This window comes from Mustela nigripes, chromosome 3 (genome assembly GCF_022355385.1).
Source record: "Mustela nigripes isolate SB6536 chromosome 3, MUSNIG.SB6536, whole genome shotgun sequence".
Classification (NCBI taxonomy): Eukaryota; Metazoa; Chordata; class Mammalia; order Carnivora; family Mustelidae; genus Mustela; species Mustela nigripes.
Window position 1 is genome coordinate 172276538 of NC_081559.1, and position 26375 is coordinate 172302912.

Genomic DNA, 26375 nt, shown 5'->3' on the forward strand with positions numbered 1-26375 from the left:
TCTCAGTGGGTTAAAGCCTCTGCCTTCGGCTCAGGTCATGATCCCAGGGTCCTGGGATCATTCCTGCATCGGGCTCTCTGCTCCGCAGGAAGCCTGTTTCCCTTCCTCTCTCTCTGCCTGCCTCTCTGCCTACTTGTGATCTCCGTCTGTCAAATAAATAAATAAAATCTTTTTAAAAAAATAAATAAATATTCTTCTTCTACCCACTTAAGCCTCCATGTTGTATCACCACTTCCTCATATCAGGGAGATCATATGATAGTTGTCTTTCTCTGCTTGACTTATTTCGCTAAGCATGATACGCTCTAGTTCCATCCATGTTGTCGCAAATGGCAAGATGGGATTGGGAGGGAGACAAACCATAAGTGACTCTTAATCTCACAAAACAAACTGAGGGTTGCCGGGGGCAGGGGGTTTGGGAGAAGGGGGTGGGATTATGGACATTGGGGAGGGTATGTGATTTGGTGAGTGCTGTGAAGTGTGTAAACCTGTTGATTCACAGACCTGTACCCCTGGGGATAAAAATATATGTTTATCAAAAATAAAAAATTAAAAAAAAAAAAAATAATAAAAAATAAATAAATAAAAAATAAATCAAAGTTGAAATACCCTAACTCTAAATGGACCTGGTATTGTTATAAACCCTTGAAAATGCTCTCTTGGGGTGCCTGTCTGACTCACTTGTTTAAGCGTCTGCCTTCTCTTCAGGTCATGATTCTGGGGTCCTGGGACTGAGCCCCACATCCAGCTCCACATCGGGCTCCCTGTTCTGCAGTCTGCTTCTCCCTCTGCCCCTCCCCCTTCTCATTTTATCTCTTTCTCTTTCTCTCTCTCTCTCTCAAATAAACAAATAAATAATGAAATCTTTTAAAAAAAGAAAATGCTTCTCTTAGTAATCTCATATTTGTGTTAATTCATCTTTCACATATCGTTAACTCTGTTGTAGCATCTATTCAACAAGCATAGAGTTTCGGTGATGCAAGATGGATAAGTTATAGAGATCTGCTCGACCACACTGCGCCTATACTTAACAATGTGATATTGTACACTTAAAATTTTGTTTAGAGGGAAGATCTCATATTAAATATTCTTACCACAATAAAAGAAGGGTAGTTCAAAGTTTACAGAATCATAATAGATATTCAAACAAGTTATTTTACCCCTATGGATAAGTAGCAATATATACAACTCTAGCTTCATTCCATGTTTTAATCTAATAATTGCCAGAAGAGAGTAAAAAGGAACACTTGTTTAATAGGATTAGTATCTGTGTTATTCATTTTCACAGGCTCAAGATTACAGCCAGTTTCGTTTGATTAATTTATTCTGTTTAGTTAGACAATTTATTAATCCACTAGCACAATCTTTGTGCTATTCATTACATTTATTTATAACAAATACATATGTACATGTATTATATAATTAGCTTAATTAGTTTGATGTATCATGTTAATTTGTCCTTCAACTTTTTGAATGTTTAGAAATATTTTGGCTCTGTGGGATGCTCACAGGATGGTAATATGACACAGTCACAATACTCATTAAACTAAATGTATTGCTTTAATTTCTATAGCAATGCATTGGAATCATGCCATTTACAGATTTCCTGATTCTATACCTACAGAATGTAAATCACCAGATTTGTGTGGGAGCTGGGAAATCTGCACTTTAACAAACACCAAGGCAACTCTGATATACACATTATAAACTCCATTTGAGAAATACTACTAAATGTGGAACTATTAGCACACATGTAAAATATATATACTATATATGTCATATAAATCTCTCTTGATTTCAACCAATACTTCATGACTTCCAAATTCTTCCTACTTCAACCTATCTGATGATTAAATTATAATTAAATAAAATTAGTATTAAATTAAATATAATACCAAGTTATATATAATATGAAGATATATATAATATGTTACAATATTACATTGTTATAATTTATGTAATCATTAAGATACACATTTCCAATTTTGGGGTTGGGGGGGACATAGACATTTCTGTTGGAATCCTGTGTAGCCTTCAACCATATACCCTACAAAACAAACTCATTTTTCCTCTGGTTCCAGTATACAATTAACTTGTCTTCCTGACCTTTCTATTATTATGTCTTTTCTGTCATCTAATCTGAAAAATTACAATTGATCATATAATCCTTTATTACATCTGAGAAACATAGTAACTCATTCTCTTGGTTCCAGTCTTTGATAATGATCCTTTCCCTTTATTTTAATACGTGGAGTTTCCAAATTGATTAAATTCCTCTCATAAAACCTCTGTCATGGAATAGTCCCCAACCTGATCTGACCTCTTCATTTTCTTGATCTGCCTCTCTCTAATGACTCTGATTTTTCCCACTTCCCTTCCTTTCCCAAGCAGATGTTTTAAAGGGAAGATCACTTTCACTGCCTCTACTTCCACTTCTCTTTCCTCCTGAAATTCTCTCCACTTTCTCCATCACCAATCTTTTTTAAAGATTTTATATATTTACTAGCGAGGGAGAGAGAAAGAGATAGCATAAGCAGGAAAGAGGGGCAGAGGGAGAGGGAACAGCAGGCTCCCCTCTAAGCAGGGAAACCAGTGTGGGGTTCTATCCCAAGATCCTGGATGCAGATGTTTAACTGATTTAGTCACCCAGGTTCCCTACCACCACCATTTTCTTTACTTTTCTTTCTTTTTTTTTTTTTTTTCCCCACTCTAGAGGTCATTCCTCTTAACATGAACAAATAGTTTTACTGCTTTAATTAAAAAAAAAAAAAAAGCCAGGTAGAGAGGCAACATGGCAGAGGAGTAGCCAACTGAAATGCCATCAGATCCCAGGAGTTCAGCTAGATAGGTATCAAACCATTCTGAACACCTACAAACAGGAGATAGAAGAGAAGAAGAGCAGCAAATAGGAACAGAAAATGGCCACTTTCTGAAAGGTAGGGCATGCAGAAAAATGAATCCAAAGCAACTGGAAAATAAACCACAGGGTCAGTGGCTGGCTCCTGGCAAGAGGTGGAGCAGTGGAACACAAAATCAAAACTTTTAGAAATATGCTCCACTGACGGATATCACTCCAGAGGCTAAGAAGGGGATGGAGCCCTCGTGGAGACAGTGTGTCTCAAGTCCTGTGGGGTCATAGAAAGATTGTGGGTGTCTGAGTGTGGGAGAGCTTCCAGGTATCGGAGTGGGAAAGCCAATTGCAGAGACATATCTGAAGAGTGGGTTTTCAGATCAGGGTAACCTTAAACTGTGATCCAAGGCACAGTTGGGCAACTGCTCTTCAAGCAGGGCCCCCACAAGTGGCAGATCCAGAGAGACTGACTTTCATCCTCCAGGACGAGCAGGAGAGCAGGTATCTGCTTTGCTTGGAGACCCCAAATGGGGTTGTGCACCAGAGATAGAAGTGTTCAGTCACAGGCTGGTTGAGCACAGAGCACAGCCAGAGACCAGGGAGACATGGGTGACTGACTGATTATCTCTGAGGGTGCACTGAGGAGTGGGGCCCTGAGCTCTCAGCTCCTCTAGGCTGGAGATTGGGAGGTGGCCATTTTCATTCCTGTCCTCCAAAGTTCTCAGAAGTGTTCAGGGAACAAAAGCTCCTAAAGTGAACCCGAACAGATTACTTAGCCTGGTCCCTGGCAAGGGCAGTGTAATTCTGCCTCGCCCAAAGACATTTGAGTATCACTACAACAGGCCCTTCCTGCAGATCAGCAAGAACATCCAGCCAAGACCAAGCTCACCAATCAAGGAGAAGAGTAGAACTCAAGAGCTAGGGGAAAGCAATGCATTGAATTCATGGCTTTTTCCTCATGAGCCTTTAGTCTTGCAAAGTTAGATTTTTTTTTTTTATTTTATTTTTTTCTTATTCTATTTTTTTAACTTTTCCTCTTTCCTCCTTTAAAGTTTCTTAACTAGTTTATCTTCATAATACCATTCTTTAAAAAAGTCTTTTTAAATCTTCGTTGTTATAGTCATATTTTATCCATTCATTATATTTAACCTTATTTTTTATACTTATAGGATTTTTTTTTCTAAAAAATTTTGGGACACAATTTCTTCTAATAGACCAAAATATACCCTAATCTAGCACGTGGCTTTGTTCTAGTCTCCAGACCAAGCACATTCCCTCCTCTTTTTATTTCTTTTTCCAACCAACTTATCAATTCCTCTTTTAGAATTTTTTTAAATTTCTACATTTAGAGTCATATTCCATCCCTTCATCATGTTTACCCTTATTTTTGTATATATATGTTTTTCTTTCACTAAAATTTTGTGAGATAGTTTCTTCTAAGAAACCAAAAAAATCCAAAATCAAGTGGGTGGCTCTGTTCTATTCACCAGTCTATACGTATGTATGTATGTGTGTATGTCTATATATATGTGTGTGTATATTTATATATATATATATTCTTTTTTAATTTTAAATTTTTCATTTTTATATCTTTTTCCTTTTCTTCTCCCCCTTAGTTTTGGATCTCTTCTGATTTGGTTAGTGTACATTCTTCTGGGGTCTTTGCCACCCTTTCAGTAATTTATTCTCTCATTCATATATTCTTATTGGATAAAATCACAAGGCAGAAAAAAGCACCACAAAAAAAAAAAAAAAGCAGTACTGACAACGAGGGACCTAATCCTTACGGACATTGGCAATATGTAAGAACTAGAGTTCAGAACGATGATTCTCAAGGTGCTAGTTAGGCTCAAAAAAGGCATGGAAGATGTTAAAGAAACCATTTCTGGAGAAATAAAATCCATTTCTGGAGAAATAAAAGAACTAAAGTCTAACAAAGCTGAAATTTAAAAAAACTATTAATGAGGTTCAATTAAAAATGAAGGCTCTTACTGCTAGGATAAATGAGGCAGAAGAGAGAATTAGTGATATAGAAGACCAAATGATGGAGAATAAATGAGCTGAGCAAAAGAAGGCTCAGCTACAGGACAACAATGGGAAAGTTTGAGACATACGTGATACCATAAGACAAAACAATATTAGAATATTTGGGATTCCAGAAGAAGAAAGAGAGAGGGGCAGAAGGTATATTGGAGCAAATTATAGTAGAAAATTTCCCTAATATGGCAAAGGGAACAAGTATCAAAATCCAGGAGGCACAGAAAACCTCCCTCAAAATCAATAAAGAAAGGTCTATGTCCCATCATCTAATAGTAAAACTCACACGTCAGTGACAAAGATAAAATCCTGAAAGCAGCTTGGGACAAGAAGTCTATAACATACAATGGTAGAAATATTGGATTGGCAGCAGACGTATCCACAGAGATCTAACAGGCCAGAAAGAACTGGCATGATATATTCAGAGCACAAAATGAGAAAAATATGCAGCCAAGACTACTATATCCCGCTAGGTTGTCATTGAAAATAGGAGACAGTAAAAAGCTACCAGTACAAAGAAAAACTAGAAGAATTTGCAAACACCAAACTATCCCTACAGGAAATATTGAAAGGGGCCCTCTAAGCAAAAAGAGAACCTGAAAGCGGTAGACCAGAAAGAAACAGAGACAATATAGAGTAACAGCCACCTTATAGCCAATAAAGTGACACTAAATTCATATATTTCAATAGTTACCCTGAATGTAAATGAGCTAAATGCCCCAATCAAAAGGCATAGGGTCTTATAATGGATAAAAAACAAGACCCATCAATATGCTGTTCCCAAGAAACTCATTTTAGACAAAGACACCTCCAGATTTAAATTGAGGGGGTGGAAAACAATTTACTATGGTAAAGGACATCAAAAAAGCTGGGGTGGCAATCCTTATATCAGATAAATTAGATTTTAAGCCCAAGACTAGAATAAAAGATAAGGAAAGACAGTATATCATACTTAAAGGGTCTATCCAACAAGAAGATCTAACAACTTTAAAGATCTATGCCCCTAACATGGGAGCAGCCAACTATATAAAGCAATTAGAAACAAAATCAAAGAAACACAGCAGCAAATAATACAATAATAGTAGGGGACTTTAACACCCCCTCAATGAAATGGATAGATATACAAGAAATGAATAATAGGAAATAAAGGCCTTAAATGTCACACTGGATCTGATGAACATCACAGACCGAACATTCCATCCCAAAGCAACAGAATAGACCATCTTCTCCAGTGTACATGAAAAATTCTCCAGAATAAATCACATCCTGGGTCAAAAATCAGGTCTTTGTTGGTACCAAAAGATTGGGGCATTCCCTGCATATTTTTGGACCACAATGGTCCAAAGCTAGGACTCAATCACAAGAGAAATGTAGGAAAGAACTCAAATACATGAAGACTAAATATCATCCTATTAAAGAATGAATGGCTCAACCAGGAAATTAAAGCAGAATTGGAAAAAATTCATGGAAACAACTGAAATGAAAACACAACTGTTCAAAATCTCTGGGACACAGCAAAGGTGGTCCTGGGAGGAAAATAAATAGTGATACAAGCCTTTCTTGAGAAACAAGACAGGTCTTAGGGACAAAATCTAACCCTACACCTAAAGGACCTGAAGAAAGAACAGCAAATAAAACCTAAACCCAGCAAGAGAAGAGAAATCATAAAAATCAGAGCAGAAATCAATGAAATAGAAACCAAAAGAACAGTATAACAGATCAATGGAACTAGGAGCTGGTTCTTTGAAGGAATTAATAAGGCCAGACTTATCAAAAAGAAAAGAGAAAGGACCCAAATTAATAAAATCATGAATGAAAGAGGAGAGATCACAACCAACACTAAAGAAATACAAACAAGTATAAGAACATATTATGAGCAACTATACGCCAGCAAATTTGACAATCTGGAAGAAATGGATTCATTCTAGAGACAGATAAACTACCAAAATTAAACCAGAAAGAAATAGAAAACCTGAACAGACCCATAACCACTAAGGAGACTGAAGCAGTCATCAAAAATCACCCAACAAGCAAGAGCCCAGGGCCAGATGGCTTCCCAGGAGAATTCTACCAAACATTTAAAGAAGAATTAATACCTATTCTCCTGAAACTGTTCCAAAAAATAGAAATGGAGGGAATACTTTCAAACTCATTTTCTGAGGCTAGCATTACCTTGATCCCAAAACCACACAAAGACCCCATCAAAAAAGGAGAATTACAGACCAATATCCTTGATGAAAACAGATGCAAATACTCTCACAAAATACAAGCCAATAGGATCCAACAGTATATTAAAAGAATTATTCACCATGACCAAGTGGGATGTATTCCTGGGTTGCAAGGGAGGTTCACCATCCACAAATCAATCTATGTGATACAATACACTAATAAAAGAAAGAACAAGAACTGTTTGATACTCTCAGTAGATGCTGAAAAAGCATTTTACAATGTACAGCATCCTTTCATGATCAAAACTCTTCAAAGTGTAGGGACAGAGGGTACATACTTCAATACATCAAAGCCATCTATGAAAAACCCACAGCAAATATCATACTCAATGGGAAAAAGCTGAGAGATTTTCCCCTAGGGTCAGGAACATGGCAGGGATGTTCACTATCACCACTACTATTCAGCACAGTACTAGAAGTCCCAGCCTTGGCCTATAGACAACAAAAAGAAAAAAAAAAAATCAGAATTGGCAAAGAAGTCAAACTCTCACTTTTTGTAGATGATATGATATTTTATGTGGAAAACCCAAAGACTCCACACTTAAACCTCTAGAACTCATACAGGAATTCAATAAGGTGTCAGGATATAAAATCAATGCACAGAAATCAATTGCATTTGTATACACCAACAGCAAGACAGAAGAAAGAGAAATTAAGGAGTCAATCCCATTTTCAATTGCATCTAAAGTCATAGGATACCTAGGAATAAACCTAACCAAAGAGGCAAAGAATCTGTACTCAGAAAACTGTAAAATACTCATGAAAGAAATGGAGGAAGACACAAAAAAATGGAAAAACTTTCCATGCTCATAGATTGGAAGAACAAATACTGTGAAAATGTCTGTTACCTAAAGCAATCTACATGTTTAATGTAATCCCTATCAAAATACCATCCATTTTTTTCAAAGAAATGAAACCAATAATCCTAAAATGTATGTGAAACCAGAAAAGATCCCAAATAGCCAGAGGAATGTTGAAAAAGAAAGCGAAAGTCAGTGGCATCACTATTTTAGATTGTAACTCTATTACAAAGCTATCCTCATCAAGATAGTATGGTACTGGCACAAAAACAGACACACAGATCATTGGAGTAGAACAGAGAGCCCAGAAATAGACCCTCAACTCTATGGTCAAGTAATCTCCAACAAAGCAGGAAAGAATGTCCAATGGAAAAAAGACAGTCTCTTCAACAAACAGTGGTGGGAAAATTGGACAGCCACATGCAGAAAAATGAAACTGGACCATTTCCTTACACCACACACAAAAATAGACTCAAAATGGATGAAAGACCTCAGTGTAAGAAAGGAATCTATCAAAATCCATGAGAAGAAAGGAATCCATTAAAATCCTTGAGGAGAACACAGGCAGCAACTTCTTTGACTTCAGCCACAGTAACTTCTTAGAAACAAAGATAAGGGAAGCAAGGCCAATAATGAAATATTGGGACCTCATCAAGATCAAAAAGGTTTGCACAGCAAAGGAAACAGTCAACAAAACCAAAGACAACTGACTGAATGGAGAAGATATTTGCTAACAATATATCAGAATAAGAGCTAATATTCAAAATCTATAAAGAACTTATCAAACTCAACAGCCACAGAACAAACAATCCAATCAAGAAATGGGCAGAGGATATGAACAGACATTTCTGCAAAATAGACATCCATATGGCCAAGAGACACACGAAAATGTGCTCCACATCACTCGGCATCAGGGAAATACAAATCAAACCCACAATGAGATGCCACATCACACCACTCAGAATGGCTAAAATTAACAAGTCAGGAAAAGACAGATGCTGGCAAGGATGTGGAGAAAGGGGAACCCTCCTACACTGTTGGTGGAAATGTAATCTGGTACAGCCACTCTGGAAAACAGTATGGAGGTTCCTCAAAAAGTTGAAAATAGATCTACCCCACCACCCAGCAATCACACTACTGGGCATTTACCCTAAGGATACACATGTAGTGATCTGAAGGGGCATGTGCACCCAAATGTTTAGAGCAGCAATGTCCACAATATCCAAACTACAGAAAGAACCTAGATGTGCATCAACCGATGAATGGATAAAGAAGAAGTGGTGTATATATATACAATGGAATACTATGCAGCCATCAAAAGAAATGAAATCTTGCCATTTGCAATGATGTGGATGGAACTAGAAGGTATTATGCTGAGTGAAATAAGTCAATCAGAGAAAGAGAATTATCACATGATCTCCATGATATGAGGAATTTGAGAGGCAGAGTGAGGGTTTTGGGGTAGGGATGGACAAAATGAAACAAGATATGATCAGGAGGGAGACAAATCATAAGAGACTTTTAATCTCACAAAACAAACTGAGGGTTGCTGGGTGGAGAGAGTGTTTGGAGAGTGGTTGGGTTATGGATATTGCAGAGGATATATGATATGGTGAGTGCTGTGAAGTGTGTAAGTCTAATAATTCAGAGACCTCTACCCCTGGGGCAAATAATACATTATATGTTAATAAAAATAAATAATAAAAAATCAAAATATTAAGCCAAACAAAGAACAAAAACCAAAAGTGAAAAAATAATCTTTTGGCTTTATTTCCTCCTTTAGTCCTATTTCTTTGTTCACCTTTGCTTGCAAAAGTCCATGAAAGACTTATTTGTACTAATTGCGTGTAATTTCTCTTCTCTAAAAAGCTCTTAAAACCACATCAGTAAAATAGTCAACTACAAAACTCCTTTCATCACAGTAACCAATAACCTCCATATTATGAAATCCAGCAATTACTTTTGGAACTCATCTTATTAGCAGATCATCAAATTTGACACAATTGATCAGTTACTTCTTCCTATGTTTTCTTCATTTGGCTTCCAGAGAACCACACTTTCCTGGTATTCCTCCTATCTCATCAACATTCCTTTTTGAACACTTTCACTTGTTCTTCCTAGTTTTCCTGACTTTTGGAGCGTCCCAGAACTCAGTTTTTAGCCTTTTATTTTCTTTTGCTTTTTTTTTCTTTTAATTTAACAATAACGTCCAATTCTAAACTTCCAAATTTAGTTCTCCACCCCACACCTTTAACTCTGAACTAATACCTTTGTATATTCAACTGCCTCCTTGAAATCGTCACCAAAGTACTTACTAGCTATCTCAAACTTAACATGTTCAGAGTTCAGTTTCATTTAATCTTTCCATAAGTGTAATCAAAAGTCTTCCCAATATCAATGGATATTTCATCCTGTCAGGTCTTCAGAAACCTTAGAGCGAGCCTTACTTCTTAGAGCTATTGTTGCCTCTTCTTTTTCTTGAACTTCACATCTTATCAGGAAATTCACTTAACTTTATCTTGAAAGTCTGTCAAATTTCATCATCTCCACTGCTATTTCATAATCCTAACAATTAAATTATCTTACCTAACTTACTGCACATAATGTCTATCTTTCTCCTTTTCCTTTCTATAATGTACTACCCACAAAGAAGCCAGAGTGATCCTTCAAAATTAAGTTTGGTCACTATTGTGCTCAAAACCCTTTAATGACTCCCCATTTCACTTAGACTAAAAGCCAAATATGGGTCTTGAGTTGGGCTCCATTAATTATTATTTTTTTCTACCGCTTTCTCGCATGCAACTTTTTTGCAGCCACATGACCTAGTAGCTATTCCTTTAACAGAAAGAGCTCCACTCTGGATTATGTATTTTGCTTTAAATGCATTTCTCTCAGGAAAGTTTATTGCTGAGATTTCTGGTTGGGTAATGCCCTTCCTTTAAGACTTTGCTCAAATCTCAACTTCTCATTTAGGTAACCTCCATCATACCACAATTGCTTTACTTACCTCTCCTAAACCTACCTCACCTTTTCTTTCTTACCATTCTCTGGACAGAATGTGTCATTAACTTATTTATATTGTTTATTGTCTCTTTTTCCCTGATAGAGCATACATTTATGCAAAAGCAAGCCCCTCCATTACTTTAGTTGCTGATGCCCTAAGAACAATGTCTGCCATGCAGTAGATATCCAATAAATAATTCCTGAATGATCACAGAATGAATGGAATTCTAGAAAGAAACAAAAGATTAAGTTTGAAAACAATTTTAAAGAGTATCTAATCCAACTCTCCAACCCAAACTTTCTAAGTAAGGTAATATCTAATTACTTTCCACCTCATTGCCCCTATTGTAGCACCTAGGCAGGTAATGCCAAATGCTATTTTAGTGTTGAGAGAAGTCTTGAACTTTCAGAGGAAATAATTGCATCTACCAACAAACAGTCAAAGCTGAAACTGGAACTTGATTTTCTTTGTGCTATGTCGTTTTTCATTTCATTGCAATGCAATCAGTTGACATTGACTAGGCCTCATAAACTTTTATCATCCAGTAATAATTGACTGGATTCACTGCACTCCTGTTGGATCACACAGCGGTGCTGCTGACTATTGTTTAACAAACTAGAACTTACTGATTTACAATACACAGCTTGCAAGAAAGGCACTGGCAGGTAGTACTCTCTGGGCTGCACGATTATTGGGCTGGCTTGGTCATGTTGCCAAAGTTAAACACAGGCTATGCAAGGCTTGCCTCACTGCCTGAACTTCAGGAAAAAAAATTAAAGTACAGTAGCCAATACCAAGTCCCCAGTCCTTGAGTGAGGGACCTGAAGTCAAAAGAACCATTTATAATTTTTATGAAAAGAATATGCGTGTCTCCCTTACTCATATTCTCCTTTGAATTCCATTATGAGTTGAAAACATTATATGAGCAATGCATAGGATGAACCAATGAATACCACCTGAAACATATGTTCTCATTTTCATGACCATAAATTAAAAAGACATGAGAACATTAAATGGTTTAAAGGAATTAGAGGGCCAGGATTAGACTTAAATTTTTAATTACTCACAGATCATTTTATACATCAATTCCATACCTAATACAATGAAAACAAATCCTGTTTTGTCACAGTGAAGTGGCTATACACAGTATTATTAATTTACTGACACTATGTATCTTCAAACTAGCATTTATGGAAATATAGTTTGGGTGTTTGTGTAACTTTCTAGAAAATTTCTAAATGAACTTATTGTTATTATTTTATCTATATCTATATCTATATCTATATCTATATCTAGGATTCTGACAAGTCACCTAAACATTTACTGTGTTGTAGTCTGGACTCCTGGAACCAAACTGAGAGTTAGAGAAGAGAGGGAGATGGGGAGATGGGGTAACTGGGTGATGAGTATTAAGGAGGGCACATGTGGTGATCAGTATTGGATGTTATACACAATTAATGAATCATTGAACACTACATCAAAAAGTAATGGTGTACTATTATGCTGGCTAATTGAACATAATAATAATAAAAAATAAAAATAAATAAAAAATAAATAACAGTAAAACAATAAATTCTCAGTTACTGTTTTCTTTCTAACAAAGAGGGAAAAAAGTAAAGTGTCCCAGTGCCATTTAATTAGAAAATTCAGAAAAGAGCAATTTGTGGATCTGATGCTATTATTGGACAAGCTACATTGTTCTAGAAACTCAGAAACAAAAATAGATGTTCATATAGAAATGTACAAATCCTTACTAAGAATGCACAATCTGAAAAGAGAATGACTACATGAACATAAATAGGATATTATGATCCCCAAAATAAATGTGTTCGTTTCTAGACAAATTTGCTGGTTTCCAGAGCTCAGTGGAAACGAAGAAATGTTTTCTTGAATTTCCTTCTTTATATCTAGTAATCAAATATTTGGGGAGTTTAAAACTCAGATTTTTAATGGAATCACTTGCATACTAAAAGATAGTACAATTATTGGAAAATTCCTGGCATTATCATCTACCTTGATATGACTCCAATATTTATCACTGTACAAGTAGCAATTTCTAAAACAAGAGTTTTTGAATTTGCTAACATTTTAAACCTAGATTCTGCTGGGTCTCATTGCACTCGGGCAAGAAATTATCATGGGAAGTGTTAATGTTATGTAACTCTGAGTATTGACAGCCTGAGGGTAGAAGAGAAAACAAGCAAACAAAAAAAGTGGGTATGGCTAGTGTGTAACTTTTGTCTTACCTTCAAAGGAATATATTCGGATGACAGACCCACATGGTGCTTTTGCTAAATCCCAGATAACTATAAATATATATATGTATATACACATATATATATTTATTTAAACATTTACTTAGTGTCCTTTCAGCAGCAACTCACGATATTTTCTCTTCTTTCCTCACACTTTCCTTCTCTGGTCTGTGTGACACTTTATTCCTCCTGCATCTCTAAATGCACTTCCTCTGTGCCCTTTGCAGGATAATCCTGCTAAGCCTGGGCTTTATATCCTGCTGTTGGTGCTCAGACTCAGTCCTAGTTCTCTCGCTCCTTCTCACTCCTCTAGCTAGCCAATATTATTGATGCTTATTTGTTCAATTACCTTAGATATCAACTACATCCTATCAGTTATGTTTTGATGCAGAACTCCTGAGTCATATAGACAGACATAGTTGTCTACAGATGGCTGTAATGGATCATCTCAAAGTAACCTTAAGCTAAATAGATATTAAACAATAATTCTTAATATTCGTAGCATTCTCACTCCAAATTTGACCTTCCTTCAACAATTCCAAATCAGTGATTATCTCTACTGGTTTACCAACGTGGCAAGTCAGGAAATGATGTTTTATTTTAACACTACCTTCTTTTTACTCCTCAACCCCCTAAAGTCCTTTTCATTATGCCTCCTTAAATACCTTCTAACTTATTCTACTTTATTCTACTGCTTTATCTCCATCAATATCATTCTAATCCAGGCTACCATGATTTCTTCCTGGGTATAGCAATCACTTCTTCCTATAGCTAATTGAGCCTCACTTCAAATCAATCTTTGCACTTAGTAAGAATAATCATTTGAAAATTCACACCTCTTCATGTAATTGTATTTGATAAAACCCTTTAATATAGTCCCTCTGTTCTTGTCAAATCCTTTACATGGCTTAAAATGCCCATTCCAGTCTAGTGTTTACCAACTGCCTTACTATCAGTCTCATCACTCTTCACTCAGTGACTGATTCACAATCTACTTTACACTTCTATCCTATCAATGTATTCAGATTTCTAAAATAGTGTAATGAAATATTTTCTCCTAAAAATATTATACCACAAAAGCATATTCTGAAAATTCTGCAGTTGCCATGAAACCATGACTTGAAGTCTGTAAAAAACAGACCATACTACCCCAGATCATAATGTTTAATTTTTGCCTTCAGATAACAGATTGAATAAAAGAACTATCTACAAAAACAAAGGCAAATTATTTTCCAGACTATTCAAATCATTTGAAAGGAACCACCAACTGTGGACTGGCATGCTAAGAACATAGCTATAGATTACATTTGGAACTTTTCTTATAAAAGTTATTCTTAAGCCACATTACTTTTCAATGACTGATAATTAAATATTGATGGAAAGTTTCATCCTTCAGGATTCCAATCTATTTGATGTATTAGTACCCTTATCTTCAAAAATATCCCTCAGCTTTGACAGTTGCCCCTTACAATTTTCCTGCCACTCTAAGTTCTTTTAAATAACTAGACCTTTAAAGGCCCTTACACAGCTGTTCTTGGATCCCCAGTCAGCCTTAGGCAATGACATTGATGTTAGGTTAGAACAGAAGCTATTTACTTACCATATTGTAGGTGGCTCAGAACCTTCTATTTCTAAGTAATCATACTTTTCTTCCATTTGGAAATCAGTAAATATGAGTGAAATTGTATCCCCAGGCTCTGCTACAATGGTCCAAGTGCAGTCAGCATTGTTATGGTACTCATTGGGAAAACTAGGGCTTGAAATGATGCCACTGGATCCTCTCATCGTCCCTCCACATGCATCTTCAGCTGTTAAAAACAAGAACAACACTCAAAATATATGTTTATAAAAATAAAAAAATTTAAAAAAAATAAAATAAAAAAAAAAAAAAAACAAAAAAACAAAAAACAAGAACAAGATGTCCAGCTATAAGTCATTAAGAAAAATGAGATTAAAACAATTCTGTGGACAGTTTTGGATAGATAAAAACAGCAGTCCAAATATTGTGACACAAAGTACATAGCATATTAATAAAGGTTAAATAAAATGAGAAGTCCATGAAAACATTTTAAACACATATATAAATATAAACCATATCTTTATAATTTTATAATCATTAGTTAAAATATCAATGAAAGTAAGTAAAAATCTAAAGTTCTATTAGATCTCAGGATAACAGGACCAAGATTTCTTTTTCATTGATTAGGTGAGGAAATGAATAAAACAAAACCAAATTTGTTCTTAAGGTCTGTTATGGGAAATATTTAATCACTTTGTACACATTCATGGTAGGCTGAGTTTTATTTTTATTTTTTTAATGTAGGTATGTACAAAATAAATAATTTAAGAGAAAATATAATTTTTGTCAGTGACATTTTTCAAAAGCTTTTGAAAGTATTTGTGAAATTATACTTTAAATAAAGATACACTGAGGAGCCTGTGTGGCTCAGTTGGTTGGATGTCCGACTCTTGATTTTGGCTTGGGTCATGATCTCCAGGTTCTGGGACTGAGCCTCACGTTGGGCTCCACACCAGGTCTGGAATCTGCCTGTGATTCTCTCTCTCCCTTTCCCTCCCCTCCTTCCCCCACTTGCATGCATGCTTCAGCACTCTTTCTCTCTCTAAAATAAATAAAGTCCTTAAAATACATCACTTTTCTAGGAAACTTTAGAGAGAAATAATATAGTAATTAATACATCTTTGGTAATGTATTCCTTATAACTCCGCCAAATAATGTAAACATATTTTGCTAGGTATTTATGTGATATATGTATTTACAATGTTGTAAATAACTGTGTACTGGCTTTACATTAGGACCTATGGTTCCCATTTTCCAAACAGGGCTCATGGGTTCTCCACAAGTCTACTTTTGGCCAATGGTGTATGCTAACAGAGGGAATACTTGACCATCTATGTTTAGTGTGAGATGGGTAAGATAAAGTTCCTTGTTTTATAAAGACATTGAAACTATAAAATTTGTCTTGACATAACACTGTTTAGGAAAGTCACATTAATAGGTTACTAGTTTACTTGTACAGTAAACTGTCTCAAGATCTAGGCAGTTACCTTGAGATACTCAGAAAGTTCCATCAATTTTAATCAAATGTTAGAGGGAGAAAATTGGCTCTATAATGACCAAATATTATTTGGTGTAATGACTTATACTCCATAACTTTACTAGAGATGGACAGCACCCTGTTTTAACTCCATAATGGGCCAGTGATAGCAAAATGCTTTGGTACCAGGAACATTATCACTATACTATATATATCAAATAACATTAGCTTCTTCCTGTTACTTTTTATGTATTTAACTATGTAATTCATAAATTGAAAACAGAAGTTTATTACTCTTAACAGATACTTACCTTTTATCACCCACTATTGTAAAAGTTATATTTATTTTCATTGCATGCCCTTTCTATATTTTTAAGTTTTGGGGGTTACTTAGAAAGAGGAAGTGGTCCTATCTAGACTATGAGGCATATTACTACAATTTTCTTGACAGAACACCCAGTGTCTTCCCTCAGTATCTTAACATTAACCTATGGTAAGCATGTCCTTCTGTAGCTTACCCTGACCCCAAACTACCTCTACTCTTTGTCTTCTCAGTACCAACTCCAAGATTGGGTAGCACTTTGGAAATAAAATGTTACACTATCATGTATTTGTAGTATAACTAGTACACAGCCTATTCAAACCATAGCTCTATGAGCTATTTATTTCCATGGCTCTAGATACAATCCCAGGTAAACATATATTTCAGTTAACATAAAAATTTTTAAAAATCCTTTTTTATTCAAAAATCTCAGTTCATTGATTAGCATGTCTAGTGCTGGGTACTTACAAAATAATTGACTTCTTTGGGTTAAGTTTCTTTGCTCTCCCTAGTTTGGGCTTGTGGCAGATGGGGCAAATACAAGGCAGAACAATGAGCTCTTCTTCTCTGTTCTCCCTCCTAGTACTTTTGTTCATATTCCTCTACTCACTGAGCATTCTGTGATTCTTCCTGGAGTTGGTTGTAGAAGAGATTGGGGGACATGAATTGTTTTACTTGTCTGAAAATTATTTGGTACCATTTTCTAGGATTTTTAGCAGATGATTAAGGAAAGATGGTTCTTTTGCTCATGAACCTTTATGGGATCCTCAGGGGTGTCCCATTCAGTTCCCTTGTTGTGGGGGAATGTGTCTATCTGTTTGGCCGCCTCCATTTCTCCCTTACAACATGGATATAGAATAATTTACTTCCATCTTCTTTCCAACTACATCTCCTTATTTTTCCAGGTGGGCCTCTTGGGAAGGATCTAAGACAATTCAAGAGAACTCCCTCACAAAAGTCCTGTGTTTGGTAAAATGAAAACATACCTCATTTATTCATCCTCTGTGGAAATGAGGTTTTTCTCAAGTGCAGCCTTATGACTTTACCATCAACATTTAAGTATTTCAACCATGGTTTAATAATAATATACTGTTTCCCCAAACCTATAGGTCACACAAATCAGTTTCTTTGCATGGTTTCCTTGAAGTTTCTGCAAGCTCACAGAAGAGAGAAATCAACCCAAACTCCTAATACAGGAGATGGATCACAATTTGTATAATAGCTCTCTCTAGGGACATTTTTAATTTACAGCAAAATAACCTCAATCTGAAAGTATGAATGACTTATACTTAAAAACAAGATGGGAATGCAGATCTTCCAACACTGAAACCAACATTCTTGCCAATTCTCATATCAAGTTCTTTGTTATGCACTCCTGTTTATCTCTTATCTCTATATAGATACTGTCATAGAATCAGCATCTGACAAAATCGTGAAATAGGTAATTTACTTTTGTATGGGTTAGATATATAACAGTTTGGCTAGGTGGCCCTACTTGAATGTTATAATCTTTGCATTGTGATTTGGCCTAGTTTTAATACTATATTTGTAAAAGCCAATACATTTCCTATAATCATAGATTGTTGTAGCAAATGATATTACATAAACTAATTTTTTTTTTAAATTTTATAACAGAGTTGGAAAAAGTGGAAGGCAGCATTAGAATAAGCCATAAAACCCTTAAATCCAGTGCTGCACTTTCTCTGCTGAGTAACATTGCCTGGTCACGGGTCAAAGTGAGTTGGTCTTTGAGTTCATTTGGCACCACCCTGTCCTAGCCACTAGGCTTGCCTGCTGGATTAATGTTGCCTGCAAGATCTTTTGTCCAGCAGTTCACAGAAAGAGCAGAGTCACTAAGTTTGTTCACGAGAACCACTTTTTAACAGATTCCAGACACATAAGGGATCATGTTGGTTATTTGTACAAATCTGTGAATTTTGAAGTGAATTCATTTAGCCATCTGTTCAAAACATATCCATTGTGATCTATGAAGTACCAAGGGGGACTGTGTTAGTGTCTCAGGCTATAGTGATGATCAAAACTTAGAATAATCTCTAACTTCATTGAGCATCCTGTCCAGTAGAGTGTGAGGTTCTAAACAAAGGACAAACACTTAAAGTTATATTTCTGTCAGGCACTGTGAATAAAAAGCATTTAGTACTGATGTCATATGGTGGTCTTTGAACTAATTAGGGAATTCAGGAACACAGACTCTCCGAGGAAGTGATTGGAACACTGGGTGTTATATATAAACAATGCATCTTGGAACACTACATCAAAAACTAATGACCTACTGTATGGTGACTAACATAACTTAATTAAAAAAAACTTTAAACATTTTAAAAAAGAACCTGAAACTGCAGATTTGAAACCTGAAAGGTGAATAGTAATCATTAACTAGATGAGAAGCAGAAGGAAATGGGTTCTGAATAGGTATACTGAAACTTTCACTGGAGAAAGCCGGCATTCTCCAAACAAAAAGAAAATCCGTGCTGTTTCCAAGATAGTGGGGGGCTATGTGGTACTAAATACAGTTAGTTGGAAGGGCAGCTAGGGCCTAGACCTCATAGAACCTTTCCAACAAGCTTTTGGAAATTCTTTAGAGCTATGGAAAGTTATTGATGGGTTTCGGCAGAAATGACATGATTTGATTTGGGTTTTGAAAATATCGTTCTGATAGCTCTTTGGAGTTGACAGAAAATAGCAGATCAGATTAAGGGGTTGGATCAAGAGTTCAGGCAAATTTTTCCATGCTTTGTTGCTTCCTTGAGATAAACAATCTCTTGTTTTCAGTGTTGTAGTGTATTTTTACCTCAGTTCTTCAAAAGATTAGTTTGATCTCTGTAGGCATTTGGGAATAAATAGCATCATGACCAAATAAATTAGAATACTCTTCTTAGGCCTATTTTTAAGAATATTTTTTTCATCTAAAGAGTAAAGCAATATGATTGACTATCTTGGATTTATCTTGTAGTTAACTAGAAGTTGTGTTGGCTTCAAAATGTGGTTACTTATCACATACAGAATATAGTAGATACTAAAAAGGTTGGTTATTTCTCTACTCTTGTTCTAAGACAAGTGCATAGGTTGTAAGATTGAAAGTATGCTATTTTAAAAATATACTGGATGATGGAAAGTTGCATGTTAAGAAGCTTGCAGTCAATTTATTGTAAAACAGGAAGAAAACAACCAGTTTAGCCAATAAAATCAATGAAGAAAATGTGGTCTTTTAAGAATAAGCTTTTTTTTTTTTAAATAATTATTCTGACTTGGGACTTACTCCAACAGCAAGGGGAAAATACTATTAACTCTCTTTAATTCTTAATGTACTAAAATCTATTGATAAAAACTATGGCTGTTAAATTTAAAATTCTATTAAACCTAATTTTTCTTGTTTGTAATAATTAAAACATCATCAAATAACTTCTACTTCTTTAAAATAACTGAATTTATGTAAACTTGGTAAACAATCTCTTTAATCTCTCACCGATACAGCAGGGAGAAAAGTCACAAATAAATTTAAAAATTAGTTGTATTTAAGGGCAAATATTAAGAAAAAAAGTTTAATATTTTTCCACAAATATATTTTTCCTAAAATTAAATTTTATTTACTTTCCATGTCTGTGACACTCATTTATATACTGAAAATACCAGACTTTGTTTTGGCTTTGGTTAGGAGATGATACGTTTCATTTAAGATCTTGTAAATTGGAACTGCCACAAAACATGACAGTAAAAAAAAAAGCATCAAAAAAAATACGTTAACACTTGAAACAGTTTTTTGTAGTACATCTTTGCAGATATTGATCTCATACTGTGCTCTGTCCTACTATAAGTTTCTTTTGAAATAACTTAGAGATGGGGGTACAGGGGTGTTAGGAAATAGGTTTGTTTATCAAAAAAGATAAATTAACTGTAAATCTTAGAAAATGAGTACACTTGGTGAATTCCAGATGCTAAACATTCAATCCATATCAGACTAGATCATGGGAAATTTTTTGCAACTCTCCCTTGTTAAATCTCAACCTTCCATTAGCAGTCAAGTAAAACTGACATCTACATAGATTCTTGTTCCTTTGTAGACAGGCATCACTGTTGTACCCCTTAATTAGACAAACTATTTAGATATTACATTAATTAATTATCTATTATATTACATAGCAGAGCAGCTGTTCCATCTCTGTGAATCTCCTTGTTTACATTTCGTAGTTCAGCCTTATGCATCTTCATGTTTAAGGAGAAACACTTTTCTCATAGAGAAGAAAATTGAGCAACAGGGTAGATAAATTGTACATCTTCTAGATTGGTAGTTTTATGTTTTTCAAGGCACAACACATAATGCTGCCCCACGTTTTAAGGAAGAGAGTACATGTTTTGTGATTATAGGGAAAACCGAAGTGTCCTTATTTTCATTTCTCAGTCCAGCACCTTCAGCTTCTTTCATATCAAAACAGATAAAATTAAATTAATCTTAGAATCACATTTATAATAACTTGAAGAAGAAAAACACTCATCATTCATCCAGATGAACACTTTATGGAAAGGGAAAGCTAAGCATAATGGCACTCAGAATTGTTATTCCTAAATATTCAAATATGCTTTAGAGGAAGGATCTTATCTTAATTTATATTTACATTCCTAAGAGACATGTTTAGAAAATGAGAAGGTGATATAATGCACTGAGGAAAGTAATTAATAAATATGTGGATTTTTACTTTAATATTCAGCTTAAAATCTCCAAATAAGAAAGAAAAAGCATCCATTCAATGATAATTTAAATTATTTAAAGATTTGGAGGAAAAAAATCTTTCACTCAAGTGGGAGCTATGACACAGTAACAGGGAGCAAATTTATGAGCCTTTATTAAAAAAAAATTAAAAACTAAGCAAAATAAGTTGGTTTTTTTTGTTGTTTTTTTGTTTTTTTTTTTTTGTTTTTAACATTGCATTAGGGCCATACAGAATTGTGACTCTCACAAAGGAGAGGAATAAAGGAAGAAATCCCTAGAATTGCCTGGCTTTCTGTCTAGAAGCACATTAGGGACCAAGGGATTATCAGTAGAACATGATGCTCTCCTTGAGCTAAGTAGACAGTGTTCAGGAACCATGACATCCCCATTGTTGTAAGACAGGATTCAGAGAGGGAGCTCTACCAAAAAACAACTCACAAAATCTGCAATGTAGCACCCTGAATCTTTGCTAAATATGAGCAAATGCACATTAAGGGGGAAATTCCATGCAGACAGGCAAAAAGAAATGAAGAATCTTTGTCCTAAATGGCTCTAAGAGAGCACACAGGGTTGGGTATTTTGCAAATTCCTCCAGCTAGGATAGAGAGTTGTCTTTAAGTAACCAGAGTATTCTGTAGCAATTCAGCAGGGATGAACTTCATTAGAGGGGCTAAACAATCCCTAGAGCAAAGTTTCCTCTAGAACTGCCATAACAAAATTTAAAAACAAACCTCAAAGACACTCTCTGAACCTAATGGAACTTAGCTTTATATCAGGAGAAAATCCAACATTCTTTAAAAGATGAAAACTTAATCCAACACTCAATAACTTAAAATTCACAATGTTCAACATCCAGTAAAAAAGGAGGAGTCATCTCAAGAGGCAGAAAAATACAACCCATTACCAAGAAAACTATTGCTCAATAGAAACCAAACAAAAATGATGGAGATGATGGAATTATTATAATTTTGTTCTATAATTTAAAGCAAGGCTTAGCAAACTACATATCAAGCTCTATCTGAACTATACCCTGTTTCGTATTGCCTAAGAGATAGGCATGACTTTTATAATTTTAAAGAACTATAAAAACAGATGAAAAACCACTTCCTCATATCAGGGAGATCATATGATAGTTGTCTTTCTCTGCTTGACTTAAAAAAAAAAAAAAACAGATGAAAAACAAAAATCAAAGATAAATAAATAATAGAGACCATAGCTATAATGCAAAATCTGAAATATTCATTACATAAACCCTTACAGAAAAAATAAACACAGTGAACATAGTGAAAGTTATAGTATATAGTATGTATATAGTAACCATATAAAACTTTAAGAGACAAAATACATATTATTCTAAATGAAAATAATTGCTTAATAGGGCTTATAACAATTAGATACTACAGAATAAAATACATTGAACTTGAAGGCAGGGCAACAGAAACTATTCAAAATGTAGGAAAAGAACAAAAGAACTTTAAAAATGAATTTCCATGTAGGAAAATATAAAGCATGCTGACATAAGTAATACTGAAGTTCCAAAAGGCAGTGGGGCAGAGTGGAAGCATGGAAAGCTATTTGAAGATATAATGGACAAAGAAAAATCCAAATTTGATGAAAATTAAACACCTACAGATGTAAGAGGTAAAGGGTTTTTGGCATCCTGGTATGGCAAAGACAATTAGCTAAACAGCAAAATTCCTTTTTTTTTAAAGTTAATTAAATTTTTTATTGTGTTATATTAGTCACTATACAATACATCATTAGTTTTTGATGTAGTGTTCCAAGACTCATTGTTTATGTACAACACCCAGTGCTCCATCCAATACGTGCCCTCTTAATACCCATCCCCAGGCTCATCCATCCCTCCACCCCTCTAAAACACTCAGTTTGTTTCTCAGAGTCCACAGTGTCTCATGGTTCATTACCCCCTCTGATTTCTCACACCCCCCACTTCACTTTTCTTTTTTTTTTTTAAAGATTTTATCTATTTGTCAGAGAGAGAGAGGGAGCGAGAGCGAGCACAGGCAGACAGAATGGCAGGCAGAGACAGAGGGAGAAGCAGGCTCCCTGCCAAGCAAGGAGCCCGATGTGGGACTCGATCCTAGGATGCTGGGATCATGACCTGAGCCGAAGGCAGCTGCTTAACCAACTGAGCCACCCAGGCGTCCCTTCTTTTTCTTTTCCAAATGTTCTCCATGTTATTCTTTATGTTCCACAAGTAAGTGAAACCAAAGTGATAATTGACCCTCTCTGTTTGGCCTATTTCACTCAGCATAATCTCCTTCAGTCCCATCCATGTTGATATAAAATTTGGTTATTCATCCTTCCTTATGACTGAGTAATTGTATATATGGACCACATCTTCTTTATCCATTCGTCTGTTAAAGGGCATCTTAGCTCTTTCCACAGTTTGGCTATTGTGGACATTGCTGCTATAAACATTGGGGTTACAGATGGTCCTTCTTTTTATTACATCTGTATCTTTGGGTTTAATAACCTGGAAAGCAATTGCACGGTCACAGGGCAGCTTTATTTTTACTTTTTTTGAGGAATCTCTACACTGTTTTCCAAGGTGACTGCACCAAATTGCATTCCCGCCAACAGTGTAAGAGGGTTCCCCTCTCCCACTCTCACATGTACTGTTGTAACCAGAGGTAGCTGCTCAAATAGACCAAATATTCTTGTGCTTCCTATATCTAGGTTCAGCCATGCAAATGAATTCCATGGCATGAGCTACGACTACAAGTTCTGCCTATGAAAACCCACAAGATCATACACTCTCTTCTTTACTGCTTATGTTATCAGGATATTGTGCCCCAAGTGACTTTAGCGGTCACAGGTTGGTTGAAGACTTTTTTCCACATAGGTACTTGAAATCTCTCTCTACCTTTAATTTTTAAACATTATAAAGGCAGGGATGGTATTTATTTTTGTCCACATAATATTTCTATTATTTTAAAAAAAGATATTGACATATAGTGGAGGTTTATATGAATGTACTGAATTAAATATAAAATAAGTAAATGAATAAATATGATTATTTGAACTGATCATCAAATTGGATTTGATCTGTGAACCATCTCTCTGTAGAGTAGAATAAAAAGAGAATCACAAAGAATATATCACTATTCCAAAGCAGAGGAATAGTACGGTAATTGCAGCAGAAAGTCAAAATTGAGTAGAAAAATGAGAGAAACTGCTAAATATATTTTAAGAACAAAATGTATGCTGCATGGCAAAAGCTTCAAAATTGAAAGGGCACTTAATTGAAAAGCTTATTGCTATTCAGCACCTAGAGGGTGGGAGTGAGAGTCAAGTTTTAGATTTTTCTCCATATTTAACTTCAATAAAGTGTAACTTCATTATTTACAAAACCATACACTAGAATATTGATTCTCAATCATTAATCAATGATTAATCAATCAGATTAAATATACAGCTTAATGTATGTACTTAGCGAGACCACTTATACACAGGCAATAAACAACATATCAGTATCAGTATCTGAATAGACACTGAAATTTTAAAAACGTCTCGAATAGAATAAGTATTCAAATATTTAGAAATAAAAATTCTAAAAACACAAGAAGCCTGAGCAAAGCTCTACTTATATATATATTTTTAAAGATTTTATTTATTTATTTGACAGACAGAGATCACAAGTAGACAGAGAGGCAGGCAGAGAGAGGACGAAACAGGCTCCCAGCTGAGCAGAGAGTCCAATGTGGGGCTTGATCCCAGGACCCTGGGATCATGACTCAAGCAGAAGGCAAAGGCCTTAACCCACTGAGCCACCTAGGCGCCCCAGCTCTACTTATATTTTTGAGAGAAACTACAGATCTATATAAATAGATATTCTATGCTTTCAGACTGGTAATCTAGAAATGTTGGTACACCTCAGATTAATCTATAGTCTTAGTGTAATTCCATTCAAAATTTTGCTTGTGCATATGTGTATGCATGTATATAAATTGACAACCTGATTTTTAAATTTATCTAGAATTGCGAAGAAAGTTAAGCATAATTAAGATAATCCTGAAGAGGAAAATAAAGCTAAATAAGCAGCATTTATGCTCATCATATAGCCACACTAATCAAATCAATGAAGAATTAAAAGTAAATACAGGCCAGTCAACCAATGGAACAGAATAAAGTCTTCAGTAACATACACACATACACATTTAAACACTTGATTTATGATGGGGCAGCACCATACAGCATTGGGAATAGAACATGCTTTCATTAAATGGTGCTGGATTAATCAACCACCATACAGTATAGTCAATGCCAGATGAACCATTAATCTAAATATAAAAGGTGAAGCAATATAGCATCTAAAACAAAATGTAAGACAACATCTTCATGTCTTTAGGATTGTCAAAATTTTCTTAAATAGATATAGTGCACTACATTAAAATTAGGAATACCGTTCTTTAAGAGAAGATAGCCATATGGTGGAAGATATTTCCACTACACATAACTGATGAGGGTCCATCCAAAATATGCAAAGAACTTTTACAAATCATTAAGGAAAAGGCAAACAACTAATAACAAAATGGACAAAACACTAGACCAGGCATCTCACAATGAAGAATGGACCAATTGCTCATAAACATATAAGAATCATACTCAACATATGAGTCATTACAGAAATTCAAATTAAAACTAAATTTCTTCATTACACACACACCAAGATGTTTAAATGATGAAAAGTAATAACATAAAAGCTTAGCAAGACTGTGAAACAACTAAAATTCTATACACTCCTGTTAGTTCTGTAAGTTAGTACAGCCATTTTAGAAAACACAATGGGAGATAATCTAATAAAGCTAGCCATGTCTTATGATTTAACATTCCCATTACTAGGCATTTTTCAGATGTGCATCAAAATATATTTATAGGAAAGTTCATAGATTCCTTACTTCTAATAACCAAATCTGGGGGGGAAAACAGTATTCACCAAAGATATCATATATTACTTATTGTTTAGTATTTTAGTGTATCACCATCAATCTATAAAAATAAACTACTACTACATGCAAAAAGATAATGAATCTCACAGAGAAAAACACTGGTTGAAGAGTACATACTGCA

At 35.1% G+C, this 26375-nt stretch overlaps 1 protein-coding gene across 1 annotated transcript in view; it reads right to left on the reverse strand.

The window, feature by feature from the left end:
* The window catches only part of LOC132014588 (CUB and sushi domain-containing protein 3-like), an 809760-nt gene that overhangs the window by 440400 nt on the left and 342985 nt on the right, over positions 1 to 26375 (reverse strand). Inside the window, exon 5 of the mRNA XM_059395524.1 lies at positions 14775 to 14982. Within this exon, the coding sequence (XP_059251507.1) occupies positions 14775 to 14982 (208 nt within the window). The remainder of the gene's footprint in view (positions 1 to 14774; positions 14983 to 26375) is intronic.